The 14,370-nt window shown below is 41.3% G+C and overlaps 1 protein-coding gene across 4 annotated transcripts in view; it reads left to right on the forward strand.

Moving 5' to 3' along the window:
* Daam1 (dishevelled associated activator of morphogenesis 1) overlaps positions 1-14,370 on the forward strand; it is a 177,948-nt gene that overhangs the window by 157,457 nt on the left and 6,121 nt on the right. For all 4 annotated transcript variants that reach the window (XM_013155276.3, XM_063241084.1, XM_063241083.1 and 1 more), the window contains 3 exons: positions 7,702-7,809; positions 9,306-9,366; positions 12,104-12,235. In XM_013155276.3, coding sequence (XP_013010730.1) covers positions 7,702-7,809; positions 9,306-9,366; positions 12,104-12,235 — 301 coding nt within the window. The remainder of the gene's footprint in view (positions 1-7,701; positions 7,810-9,305; positions 9,367-12,103; positions 12,236-14,370) is intronic.

Consider the following 14,370-nt stretch of genomic DNA (forward strand, 5'->3'; position numbering starts at 1 on the left):
GCGTGGGGTCCCCTCTCAAGGTGACTGGCTGTTGTTCCCTTGCTGAACTTCTTTCTTAACACTCTCCTCTTTCTCTGGCAGTGATTCCTCACTCTCCTCTCCTGACTGTGAGCATCCCCCAAGTTGTTTTCATCCAGTCCTCCTTCATCCATTCTCAGCACATAGGAACACCCTCTATTCCACGTTGTCCTTTATCAGTCCTGCTTTTCTGGAGGAGCAAACTTTTAAATTACAGTTTAATATATTAAAGAGAACCCACTAATCCTAAGTGTACAGTGTGATGAATTCCGACGCATCAGCTATTCCTGTACAATTGAGATGGAGAAGCTCTTAGGAAGTCTCTCTTGGTAGTGACTTCCTCTACAGAAACCTGTGTTCCAGAGAGAAGCCACAAGCTGGAAGCTGGGCTGGACTGGTGTGAAGCTTGTTGGGTTTATAGGTTGTATGTTCCTTCACATGTTAGAGCTAACAGCTATATGAAAAAATGGTCATAGTAAGTGTATTTTAACTGTTGGCATCAGCTTTTCATCTTAAGACTTATTAAAATGCTTCCTAGAAAGTGTTCAGCCCTACAGTTTGGGTGAGCAGATTCTGATTGTAGACATCAGGATATATAAACACTTACATGAACAGGTAGGGTCATTATGCATATTAATTCTAGTCTCCCTAAAAAACTCAGTTTCTTTGAGGTTTTGAATGACTTTAAAGAAACTTGACCAGCTTTTTCAACAGTGAGCTTCTTTGTACCTAAATTCTTTTTAGAAGTATGACTTTTCATCCTAATTATTCCCTACTACTGAGGCTTTCTGCCCTGTATTTCTGTAGGGTTTCTGAAACATGCCTATAACAACCCTCAGCCCATTTCAGGAGAAATGCCCTATGTGTTGGCTGTTTTACACCATGGAGACGGACAGCAGCTACTGTGTCCCTAAGCCCTGCCACCGTATCTAATGTGTGCGCTCGAACCTTTTCTTAGCACATTCACCTCTGATACCAGAGCAGCCTGTGGAGTTGAGAGGCCAAATCTGATTCTGCCTTTAAGGAAACAGAAGCCGCATCCTGTGGCTCATTGAACTTGCCTAAAGTTGTAACAAGCGAGTATTTGGCTTCATTTCACACCTGTTCTGTTGGTCATCCACAGCTGTATTCCTGGCTACAGGAGGATCTTATTTGGAGATTGTAATAGGAACCAGTAATGTCTTAACTGCATATAAAGACCAGCTACCTTTTCACAGAAGGCTGTTCTTTTCAGCTGCAGGGATTGGCACACTTACAAACCCACGAGTCACCCACTTTACCCCTGCACTTACAAATAACCCAGTGTTGATATGATTATCTGATTTTTGAGATGGCTACAAAATGTATCTAATATATAAACCTTTTAAAATGAGTAAATCAAAGCTACTTCTCTTTTTCCTGTTTCTCCACTGTGTGTAATCCCCCAGTGTAGCACCAATGTATTTAAACTTGCAGTGCCTCATCAATAAGAAGTGTCTCACTCAGTGCTGGTGGGAGTGAGTGTCAAATGGGGCAGGCACACTCAGCACAGAAGACGCAAGATCTTGGTGACTGCTGACTAGAGGCACTAGTCAGCTGTGTGGCTGCTTAGTGGTCGTTCATTAAGAATTTATATTTAGTCAAATGAGCTGCTTTTCTGGATAGCAAATAAATGTGAGATTTCTGACCTGGTTTCAACCCTTTCTACAGTAAGCCAGGTACATCTAATTCATTGGGTTAATGGAAATTCCTCTAAGACAACCAGAAGAACTCGCCCTGCCCTCTTGTTATGGTAGCAGGCGTTTAGTTTTCCTGCCCTCCCCTTGGGCAAGAGGCATGAAGGCAGACTGGTCAAGTCTGTGAACAGCACCGCTCACATGGACAGACCAGCTGAGCACCAGCACATTCATCCCAAGAGCTGTTGTTTTGTTTTGTTTTGTTGTACCAGGCAGTTGTTTTCTAATTAATGAGAAGGAGGTGGAGAGAAATTCTTTTAAAATGTGAATCCTTAACCAAGAATAGTATTATATGTCCCTATGAAGCCACAAGGATAACCAGAAGGGCTTTCATTGTTATAGAAAAGAAAATTGTTTGGCAGTTCTGATTCACTTTGGTTAAAGGTGGGTCAAGTATTGTGATTTAGCCTTTTTAATTAGCAGCTATGGAAGTATGAAAAGCATTTTTGACCTCCTGATGATCATAACTTCAGTAGATTAGTTCTGGTGCATGTTAGCATCACTAGGAAGTTTAACAAACACCCAGGCCTGGCCTCACCTCATTCCAATTAAATGACTCTGAGGCTTGGCACAGGCATCTGGAGTCCAGGTGACTGCAGAGTGTAGCAGAATCGGTGACAGGAGGACTGTTATCACACACCCCCTCCAGTAGGGGTCAGCCCTGTTGCCACCAGAGAGGGAGTTGGCACAGCCTCAGTAGTAGGGAATAATTAGGATGAAAAGCCACCAGCCGAAACTGCCACTGAGGGGTCTGCAGTTCAGAGCCAAAGAGTCACTAAAAGCAGCAGTGATTGACAGTGACGGGGACGTCTGATGGGACAGCCATGACCTAGTCCCGACTCAGCCCTGAACTCTGGGCCTTGTAATTCTCTGCCCTTTGGAAGAAACCTTGATTTTAATTATTTCACTTTTTATCATTGCATGTTAATAGTGCATAATGCTTACAGACATCACGTGAGTTGGCTCATGACTGTAACACATCTCAGTTCTTTTTTAAACCCCCTTCCCCCTTCTCACTCACCCTCCTTGCCGCTGCTGGAGACTGCTATATATGTATGCATGTATCATGCAGAGATATCATGTATCATGGCAAAGCCTATATGTTTTTAAAAACAGGTGTCGGTGTACATGATGATCACATTCCTCCCAGGGACCTGGCACACTTGCCTAGCACTTCACAGCCCTCCCCTTTATGCTTTTAATCCCACTTCCCTTCCTGCCCTCTATCTCTTCATTCCCTTCCCAAGTACCAAAGATCCGCTTTGCTATTTACTATTGTCTTTTATTTTGCACCTTATTCACATTGGGATTCTCATATGAGAGAAACCATGCAATCTTTTTAAGTTTTGGTGTCTGATTTACTTAACATTATGGTTTCAAGATGTTTCCATTTTTTTCTTCAAATTACCCGTTAATCCTTGTTTATGACAGAGTAGTACTCCACTTTGTGTAAATAACACATTTTCTTTAGCTATTCATCTGTCACTAGACATACAGGCTGCTTCCAAGATTTAATTTATACTCCTAACAATGCAGAAGGGTTCCTCCCCATCCCCCTGTAGCCTCTCCAGCACTTGTTACTATTGGACTTCTTGATCCTAGCCACTCTTTTCTGGAGTGAGATGGAATCTCAGTGTTGCTTTAAATGGCCAGGAATGCTGAAAATTGTTTCATATATATATTGGCCATTTTTCTTTCTTTATCTGAGCAGTATCTACTCACTTCAGATGCCCACTTTTTAAATTTAGTCTTTAAATTTGGTGAGGGAATCTTATGTTGTTGAGTGCTTTGTATATTCTAGATTATTATTCCTCTGTTGAAGGAGTAGCTGGCAAATTTTTTCCCATTCTGTAGGTTTTCTTGAACTTAATACCACATTTGTGTTTTATCACCTATTATAGAGCTCCCAAACAAACCAAAACTTTCCCAGATGCTTCTGTTTGCAAACCAAATTGTTCTCAAACAAAAGCAGTCATGAACTGAGGTATCACTGTACTTCTGTGTTGAGTATTTGTCTAGTTGATCTATTTGTGACTAAGGTGTTGAGTTCCTCCATTACAATTGTATTGATGTTTATCTGATTTTTCCTCTCCATTAGTATTGTTTTATGAATGTGGATACACTGATACCTGGTGCTTATGTGCTTATAATTATCATCTCTTTCTGTTGAGTTGTTCCCTTAGCCAATGTTTAATAACCTTTTTCTATTCTGATCCACTTCAGCTTGAAATCCACTTTGTCTGCAATTAGAGTAGCTACTCTTGCTTTTATACGGATTCCCATTGAATGGGATACTGTTTTCCCATCTATGATCTTCAATCTGTGAATTTCTTTTTGAATTAAATATATTTCTTATATAACACATCTTGTTGAGTTTTGTATCTTGATCCATTTTGACAGTCTTTTTGTTTTGACTGCAGAACTGAGACCATTCAGACTGAGAGTTACTACTTACTTATTCCTGCATCATTTTTTTTTTGTCTCTGATTTTCTTTTTTCTTTTTTTTTCCCCTGTTGCTTAGTTGCTCATCACACCAACTATATCCATTCTTTTTGACTTACTGGCATTGGCTTCCTTGTCTTTTTCTAGGATATCCTTGATAATGTTTTGAAATGCTGGTTTGGTGGTCGGGAGTTTCTTGAGGTGCTTCTTGTAAAGGAAATACCTTTTCTCCATCAATTTTGAAGGAAAGTTTTGCAGGATATGTTAGTCTGAGTTGGAAGTTATCTCTTTAGGACTTCAAACACTTCATTCCAAGCCCTCCTGGCCTTCAAGCTTTGCTCGAGAAGTTTGCCATAATTCTAATGGACTCACTTCATTTGTGATTCTTTGCTTTTCTCTAACAGCTTTTAAGATTTTGTCCCTGTGATGGACTGCTTGTAATTTAAGAGGAATGTGGCATAGAGAGTTTCTCTTTTGATTGTGGCTCTCTGGGTTTCTGTATGTCTCATTTCTCAGTAAGTTCACTTCTTTCTCCATATTTGTGAAGTTTTCTGCCATTATTTCTGTGAACAGTTTTTTTACACCATTTATGCTATCTTCTAATTTTTCACTTATTCCAGTTACTCTTATGGTAGCCTTCTTTGTGTTATCTTGGGTCCATTTTCATGTTCTTTTGTTGCTTTTAAGGTGTTTTTGTGTAGTTGGTTTTTGAAGTTTTTCATCTTTTAGTTCTGAAATTTCGTTCTCACATTGATCACTTTTTTTTTTTTTTTTTTCCTTTTTATCTGTACCCGGGATCGAACCCACGACCGCCTGCTTGCAAGGCAGGTGCTTATGCCGCTGAGCTAAATCCCCAGCCCATACACTGATCACTTTTGCCACCCATAATTTCAGCATAAATTCTAATCCTTTGCATTTCTGATTGAAACTTTTTCATGGATCCTAATTCTTTGCTAAATTGGTCATTCTTGTTTTGTATTATTTTGCTTAGCTCAGCTGATTTTTATTAGTGTCTTCTGAACCCTTCCAGGTCATCTTACGTGTTGCTTTCATTATCTGTTTAGTTAACATCCTCTGTGATCCCACTGAGTACCATTTTGATGTTTTCTGACCTCTCCTGTTATCCTTGTGAGTAATTCAGGAATGTGGTTTGTGCTGTTTTCCCCTTCGATACCTGCTGAACTGGCTTCAGAGAGGCATTTTGTTCCTTGTTTTCTCATGTTTCTTTTGTTTTGTTTTTTGCTGAGATTTTTGGATGCATTCAATGTAAAAACTTTGTATCATGGATTTAATTCTTTCCATGAGTCTAGTCTCAAACTGAATTGGAAAGAACCAACTCAAACTCCATGGTTAGACTCAGTGTTACCTTAGAGAAATTTGATTGAGTTCTCATTCAGTTCAGTTTGTGACCAGAATTATATAAAGGATTAAATTCATGAGGTATTACTGTAAAGAGAGCTCTTTAGTCACTGTTCAGTGATGTTTTTGGCATTGCTTACTATAGTCCTTTGCCTGTATCCCAAGATTTGCCACTTCTGTTAATTTAATCTGGATGTTGGCTTACAGAAAGAAACCATTAATAGCAACAGTTATGTGACCCTGGTAATACCAGACAAATCAACTACAGTAGAATTGCCCCAGACAAGTTGGATATTAATGTACCCTAGGAACCAATTATGTACTTCTCTTATCACTAGAGAAGAAATCCAGTTACACTGTAAACATTAAGACAACCCAGTACTTAGTTACAGCTAGTATGTTCTAGATGCAACTGCTATATCTCTGCTAATGGTAGAAAAGAATTCAGTAATTTCACAGAGTTAACTATTAAAAGATTAGTAAAGCACTATGGCTGTATTATTAAAGACACAGGGCTTGGGAACAGGGAAGGCAAGGGGAAATGTTAACCTGTGTGACATGAGAAGAAGGAGAGGTGTTATTGGAGAGTAGAAAGATGTTTATGGAATTAAGTAAAGATGACAAAAACTGATGAAAAATAGAAAAGAAAAAACTTGAATGGTAAATAAAAATAAGGAGGAAAAATTAAAAGGAAAAAAAAGAAAGAAAAAGAAATCAGCAAAAGGGTCACACACACACACACACACACACACACGTATACCCAAACCCCAAGAAACTACTGAAAGAGAAAGAGGAAAGAAAAAAAGGGAGGAAGATACGCCCTCACAGAAAGGGCGGCGGGGAGGAATTTCCTCTGTGATTTTTGAATGCACAGGTTTCTTCTTCCAGGATCTACAAGTTTAGAGTAGTGTCCACTCAAGATGTGTCTCTGCATACCATGTTAGATTAAAACAAGGCAGTTAGACACCACATTCATGCTGGATAAAGGAACCAGCAAGCAACAGATCTGAGACAAGGGCTCCAGTGCTGTGCCTTTTGAAGGCAACTTAGGCAGGCCTCATCCCTGACCATGGTGACAGGACTTGTGTCCTGTAACTCAGGACCCTCACAAGGCCTCTTTCCAGCCTGCTCTCTGAGCATGGCTTTCCCTCCCCTAATCACTTTCAGAGGTACCAATGCAAACCCTGAAGTGAAGCCATCCTGTGGCTGTTCTGTGCTCCAGGTTCAAGCAGTCAACCCTTCCCCAGAATGGTATCCAACCAAGCGTTCACCACAGGGATACCGCAGGCCCTTGCACCTCAGTCAATTACCAACTGCTCCCTGTTGAAGGACACCTGTGGAAGCAGAGTCCTGCCCTCCCCTTGCAGATCTCAGCGACTGCCTGTGTTTTACCACCACCCTTCTCCCTGGGCCACCAGAGTTCCCAGGTTTCATCTTGTCTCTGTAGGTTTGATCTCCTGTTCCACCAGCTTCAAACCAGGAGCCACATCCTTCCCTGCATTATGTTCTGTCTCTTCAATTTCTCTGTGGCTTTTAATCTTCCTGACAGATCATTCCTGGTTCCCAGGGAACCTCCTTTCTTTCTTCCCCAAATGATTATCTTCCAGTGTCTGGATTCTGAATCTCAGAGGCAGTTGCACACCACCCCACCATATTTTCTCTGGATGAAATTTTAAGCAAGCAAGATAAATAGTTATCATCAATGAGTTTCCTTTTAGACTTGAAGAGTGCCAAGTACTTCTAGCCTTGCCAATAGCTACATTCTTCATTGAGCTGAACATCCCTCGCCCTCAGCAATCACCACCAGTTCTGTGGATATGGACTTGGAGGTGTGCCCCCATGGGATGGTTCCTCTGTAAAGGGGGAAGTGAGCTTGTCTCCATTGAGAGTGGTTCCCGTGCACTTCCATCACCTGTTAATATTGTCCAGACATGGAAGGGCATGGGCTGATAATGTAATTCTTACTCCCACTTTTCCTTTTGAGGCTCCCTTGTCGTCATCCTCTTGAGAGGACCTACCTGTTCCAAATCTCTTAAGTTTTAAATTTAATACAGGACTATAACAGGATTGTGGATTTTGCTCCTTTAGCATATAAACCAATTGCAAGTTAAATAGTCTTTCCTTCTTTATTTGCACGTTAAATAATCTTTCCTTCTTTAATTGTAGGAATATTACCCTTTTGCACTATCTCATAACTATCGTCGAAAGTAAATACCCAAAGGTCCTCAACCTAAATGAGGAATTGCGGGATATTCCCCAGGCAGCAAAAGTCAAGTAAGTACTCACCGTGCACTGCAGTTTTTTAAATCACTTGGACTGCCACTGGACTAGTTAGTTGACATCCCATGAAGTACAATATATAACCAGGAGTTTTCCTCTAAATTCTGTATGAAATAAAGCTTGCACCATAAACAAATCATTCAAATCTGTCACAAGGTTTTGAATACATGCTTTTTCTAGGTCCTTCTGAAAAACTGCCACACCACTTTTTAACTTTCAGAAATCCTAATTTTCTTAGTTAATAGTATAAAAAAGGAATGTGATTTTAGTAGAGCTTTAAAAAACAAAAAAAGCATACTGTTAAACACAGGAGGTGCAGGATAGGTAAGCACAGATAGAAGGTGTAGGACAGGATAGGTAAGCAAATAAAGATCTACATATAGGGGGTTGCTAGTAATTTTTGCATATGTACACATCCTCTGAAACCAAGTCAGCCTTTCAACATGAAGTAGTCTATGCAAATCAAGAAACTAAAAATAAAGTAGAAATCTGCCAGACTTGTACGACAAACTTGACGCTGCGTGTCACAGGTGGCGAGATTTTCTTAATGTTTTTCCCTGGGTCTTTCTACAAAGCAGGCTAAGCCTTTCCCTCTGCAGAATTTAGTAGAAATGTGATTTTTTTTTTTTTTTTATCGGTACCGGGGATCGAACTCACAACCGCCTGCTTGCATGGCAGGTGCTTATGCCACTGAGCTAAATCCCCAGCCCAGAATTGTGATATTTAAAACATGAGATTTCATTGTATATTGTGAATTATCTTTTAGAATTAAGTTTTAATCTCCAGTGTTAAAAGCTGTGAAATGACTGGCCAGTGCAGGCCTGTCATCCCAGCACTCGAGAGGGTGAGGCAAGAAGGTCTCCACGATTGTGAAGCTAGCCTGCGCTACATAGCAAGATCTTGTCTTAGTAAATAAATAAACAAGCAAATAAATAAATGCCATGAAATAGCATCATAGAAGTCCAGGAATCTTTGTTACAAAAAAAAGCACAATGAAAATGAAAACTATTTAGTACAGCTATAAGAAAAACCAGTGTTGAGGGCAATTGAAGCCATTACTGATAATATTTGTATTATCATTACTGATAATATTCCTATCATCATATCAGAAAGGAGCAGTACACTTACTATGAAGACAGAATGTGTGACTGTAGGTAATGCAGTCTCTTTTACTTTTTCCAAAAGAGCCAAGTATCACAAATTCATTTCTACATATAATAACTTGCTCAAGCGAGATTTCTGTGAGACTTAAACATGAAATGCTTTTATACACCTAGGAGATGTTTCTCTTTTGCTATTTTTAATCTGTAGACTATAACTGCTGATTGTGGAAAACAAAAAGCATGATTCTGTTCCTAAATTCTGTAACTTTAAAATGCTGCATCCTTTCTGCAAGATATGAATATGGCATGAAATATTTAAAGCCATTGTATGTTTAATATGCCTGAGTCACGTGCTGATTTTCACTAACATGTTGCTATTTAAAACAGCATGACTGAGTTGGACAAAGAAATAAACACCTTGAGAAGCGGCTTGAAAGCAGTAGAGACAGTGAGTATGGCTTCCAGTTCTAACTCCAAGTGTCTTCACGATCTCTAGTCCTGATGACTTCCAGCATATAGTTGCCCAGGAAGCACCTACTGATTCAAAACAAAAACAGAAGAGGCAGAGTGCTCAGTCTGGTGACTTGACTGAAGGCCGCAGGCCATCCTGGGTGGGTCTCTGCACCAGTTTACTGGGGGACAGCCTGTGAGAGGGACCCTCTCAGGTCCCATCTGGTTATTATTCGGTGTTACTGTCTCGCCTCTGAGCCAGGTTTTTGGGGGTGTTACCTGAGCAGGTTCTTGGATGTGCAGGGCTCACTCAGGGAGAGGGGTCAGGGAGGAACGGTTCCTTCACAGCCCCATCCCAACAGGCCCAGGGATATGAAGTCTCTGCGTGCCAGGCATGCATCTGGGGAGCTCCTCTCCTGGAGGGAAGGAGCAGCGAGCAGTGGCTGGGAAGGAGGATGGAGAGGACTCGGGTGTGTAGAGCAGGGGCCGCCCAGGGACACGAGGAAAGGGAGTGGGGATGAACTGTGACTGTGTTATTTATTCAGCACTGTCTGGGTAATGCCCAGTGCTGCTGCCCAGGGTCCAGAGGCCAGGGCCAAGGCCAACTGCAAAGCAGGAAAGTGTTTTGTTGTCCACCCTGCCTAAGAAACCAGACCCGGGTCTGGTCTGTTTGTTGAGGGACTGAGGTCAATCACAGACTGCTTAGAAGAACTGCTAAATACCTTTCAGATCATTTTTCTTCTTTTCTTTTTTTAATCACAAAACTATGCCATAGAGAATATTAATTGACTAAAGATATACTGCTAATTACAAACTGTTTTCTTTCATGAATGTGGAAGCATGTGAGGGTTGAGCTTAGTTTTGGTTTTATACGATTGGTTTGTTTGTTTGTTCTAGGGTGGGGGATGATGGCAGGAAGAGGTGCACAGACTGAGCAAACCCTCCTTCCCCATTCCAGAGCAAAGCCACAGAACACAGGAGAAGTCCCACAGTTTGCAGACAGGCCTGTGGGCCAGAGCTGTGCTTAGGCTTGTTGAGCACTTGCCACCCTCTGCCTTTTCCTCTCCATGGTGGCTTTCCTGAGATTTTCATGGAACTGTGGTAGCCATGAGTCATGGTGGATGCCCTGACCTCTGATGCAGAGCTGGTCCAGACCCAGCCCAATGAGGGACAGTGTTATAAGGACATTCTGTGGTTTTAGTTTATTAAACTACATTTTTACAAAAATCTGCATCTCCTAGCTCATTGAAGGAGAACCTTTTATAGATGAGTGCCAAACTGCAACCCCAAACCCACTTACCACAAATTTCCAGCACTACAGTTAACCTTCAACACTGAGGTTTTAGTTTAGAAAAAACAACTCCACATTACCATCTTGTGTCTTAAAAGAAAGCCGTGATAATACATGTGTCATAGGCTCCTACCACTGCCCTCGGCCTGTGGACCATGCCCTTCATAGGGACACGTGCTGCAGTCCTCTGCCCTGCCCCAGGCAGCTGAAATGTCAGGGTATGACCTTGGAAGAACTCATGTGGAGGCAGAGCTTGGCAGGGTCAAATATTCAGGGTCTAATCTTGCTTTGCCTGGATTAATTATACTGTTGAAGGTGTTAGAGGTGAAATTTTTACTAAATGATTCATTAATGAAACACTTGAAGATGCTTTCTCATCCCCATCACACATACATGTTCACTTTCTAGTTTCTTCCAGAGCCAGGTCTATATTTGATGAGTTTTCATATCTGTTACTTCATTTGATTGCCATGGTAAAATGGCTACTGCCAACCTTTAAAATAAGCCCAGAGTGGTTGCCAGGGGTAAGGAGCAAGTAAGTGCTCAAGCTGAGTCAGACCTGTGGCCTCTCCCACTGCTGAGCTCCTGTTTCTTAGTGTCCCGGCAGAGTAGGCACAAAAGAAAACAGGCGATGTCCAGCTACATCAGATGGTAACAGCATCGCGGCCTCTGGGACTCGGGGTCAGGCCGGTCTGAACTCAAAACTCTGCCTGTCACTCATGAAATGCTTGACTTTGGGAAAACAACTAAATTCTTTTAAACCTTAATTTATGTGTCTGACGAATGGGGATAATGGTTCTTCTCAGAGATGTTCTAAGCATTAACAAAGTACATCAGGTAATATTTTAAATTAATTACTGAAATTCAATTTGAATCTCATGTGTGTTTTCATGGTAATGGAGACTTTGGATAATTAACAAGATACTAATTCTCCTTCTGCCTATTCACAAAAACCTAATAATGTAGATAAGAAAGATGGCTGATGACTTGCAGCCAAATGCTACAGCAGTTGAAATTCTTTTGACTCATCTGTTAGAAAATAAATGGATTTTGACAGAGAGAGGAAAGAAGGAAGAAGGAAAAAAAAATCAGGGTAACAGAATTTTGATCACAGAATACCAACTGTCAAAGTCTCTTCCTTTCACTCACAAATCCTTTGAATTCAGTTTTTTCCTATTACTTGTTTGATATCTATAATTTTATCCAAAGCTAATCTGTTTACCTTCTAAAGGCAAGTGGAAATTACACTGATGAAGTACTCAGATAATTGGTTAAATCATCATTTCAGATACACATGAGCGCGTGGGCATGGTGGTGGCGTGGTGGGGAAGCCAGGGCAGGGTATAGTGCTCCAGATGGTGTGAAATAGCAAAACCATGCAGTAAGAGCCCAGGGATGTCCGAGGTGAAGGCCTGCAGCTCATCGTGTGTTTCCTGTGTTGAAGGAGCTGGAGTATCAGAAGTCTCAGCCCGCGCAGCCTGGAGACAAGTTTGTGTCTGTGGTCAGCCAGTTCATCACCGTCGCCAGCTTCAGTTTTTCCGACGTTGAGGATCTGCTGGCAGAAGCTAAAGACCTGGTAACTGAACCCTTGCGTCCTGGTGGTGCTGACTGGGTGGGGCTTTCCTTTGGTACTTTCACGTGTTACACTGTGTGGCAGACAGCAGAGACGGGATTACAACATCATGGTTTGGGGAACAGCAGAGAACTCTTCCAGATTCCACTGCTTTGTATAACAGAGATGCATTTTCATCTCCCGGCACTGAGTTAATGAAATATACTATCTTACAGACTGAGTGGTGTAAAATCAGTGTGTGCTCTGACAGGTTTCTCTTGGTCATTTTGGATTGAAGTGCTTGTCTCTGAGAAGTGCAGTAAATGAAGAAAGCCAGGAAGAGGAGAGACCAGGCCAGAGGCTCTACTTAATGTGCTTGTCCGAGACAGAGTTTCAGGAGGAAAGGGTGCCCCCTCTGTAAATCTCCAGCAAAACTTAATGCAGTGTATTTTAGCTCACAGCCTCGTATAAAGGGTACTTTTTTTAGTAAGTTATTTCTTTGTCTGGTTCTTACCTTTTAAATTTTTGGGAAAGTTTTCATTGGCTGGTGACTAAGACTCCTAAGCAGCCCCCTGAAAGCCCCTTTCCTTCTCTCTCCCACACTCCTCCTGAGGTAAGTATAGTGCTGGACAATCCAGGAAGGGCGAGGCTTACCTGTAGCACGCCAGGCCTTTCCCAGTGGAGGTCTGAGCCATAGCTATGACTCTGGATGGCCAATTCCACTGTGGAGTGTCAGCGGCTGGGCCTCTACCTGCAGTCCTGGAGCTTACACCATACCCGTATGTACATGAAAGAGTACCTCCAGGAGGAGCTTGCCCTTCCCTCGTGGTCCAGCACTGTGTTATTTATCTCAGCAAGGAGTACAAACATGTGAACCAACTAGTTGTATCTTATTTTGTATGGGAACTTCAATCTGGCCCTAGCTTCTTTCCAGTTTCTAAGGCTAAAATACACATTACTTCATCATCACTAGAATTCCTAGATAAGATCATTCAGCTTGGTTTTAAGTGCATGAACTTGAATATTTTAGAAACTGAGTTACTAGACTATTTATTGCGCTTTTGTTCATACCAGAATTTTTAGAAATTAGCTAATAAAACCATGACTCAAGCTAGAGTACTATGGTGTGGGAAGAATATTATTTTTTTCCCCAGAGAGTTCTCTTCTGTAATAAATGTTGTAAACATTGACAGTGACTCCACAGAAAAAAGTGGTTCTAAAAGGTTTACTATAAATTTTACAATTTGAAATAATTATAAAATATGTGTAAATATGTCTTAGTCAAATTGTTTTATTAAAGAATATTGAAAACATTTCCTTATACTATTACTGAAATATTAGAAAAAATATAGTAAAGACCAGTAATAGTAATATAAGGAAAATAAGATCAATTAGAAACTATTGCAGGTGGACTACAAATCCTGTCCTGGCCTAAATATGCAGAAAGTAAGACGGCTGGACAGCTGTAAGGAGCTGAGGAGGCCTCAGGAGAGACTGCATTTGCCTGGGAAGCTCGGAGCACTGTGGGAATGGAGGAGCAGCACTGCACGCGCTCTCCCCTAAGGAGGTGCGGTGCTGACCACCAGCTGCCTGAGCACTCCCTGGGGGATGCATTGAGCCTGGGACCCTTTAAAGAGTCCTGTGGCCAGCTCTGAAGACAGCCACTGGAGAAGCAAGCAGACACCCCCGGGGAGAAAAGATGAGATATACTACTTTGTTGTTCTGTATTTTAATTTCTTAAAATTTTACCCTTCCTATTTTACATTTTCTCTGTTTTTAAAAATCATTAAAAATAAAGCACTGCAAGCCAGCAAAAAGTATGAAAGACCTAGTAATTTTTCTTCTAGCTTTAGCTGTTCACATATCCTGGAGGTCTGTAGCACTCCTCTGTGAAGAGCTTAGGAATGAATCTGAATTTGCATGTTTAGAGAGTGTATCAGCACACAGTAGACCCATCTACTGCTCCTTTGTGTAAATTGTTGGAAGAAATTTGGATATAAAATCCAAGAAATTTTGAGGTTGTCATTGTTTGTCATATTCACATGGAGATGAAAGAATTGTGGCAAGGCAGACAGGATGACTGGATAAGCGGCAGTTCTTTTGAAAAGGGCTATTTTGAAGACAAAGGACCTTGTTAAAGTGACCTTGATGAGTACTGA

Source organism: Cavia porcellus, unplaced genomic scaffold (assembly GCF_034190915.1).
Source record: "Cavia porcellus strain 051 isolate PalLab524CR breed Dunkin Hartley unplaced genomic scaffold, mCavPor4.1 scaffold_31, whole genome shotgun sequence".
In the NCBI taxonomy this organism is placed as follows: Eukaryota; Metazoa; Chordata; class Mammalia; order Rodentia; family Caviidae; genus Cavia; species Cavia porcellus.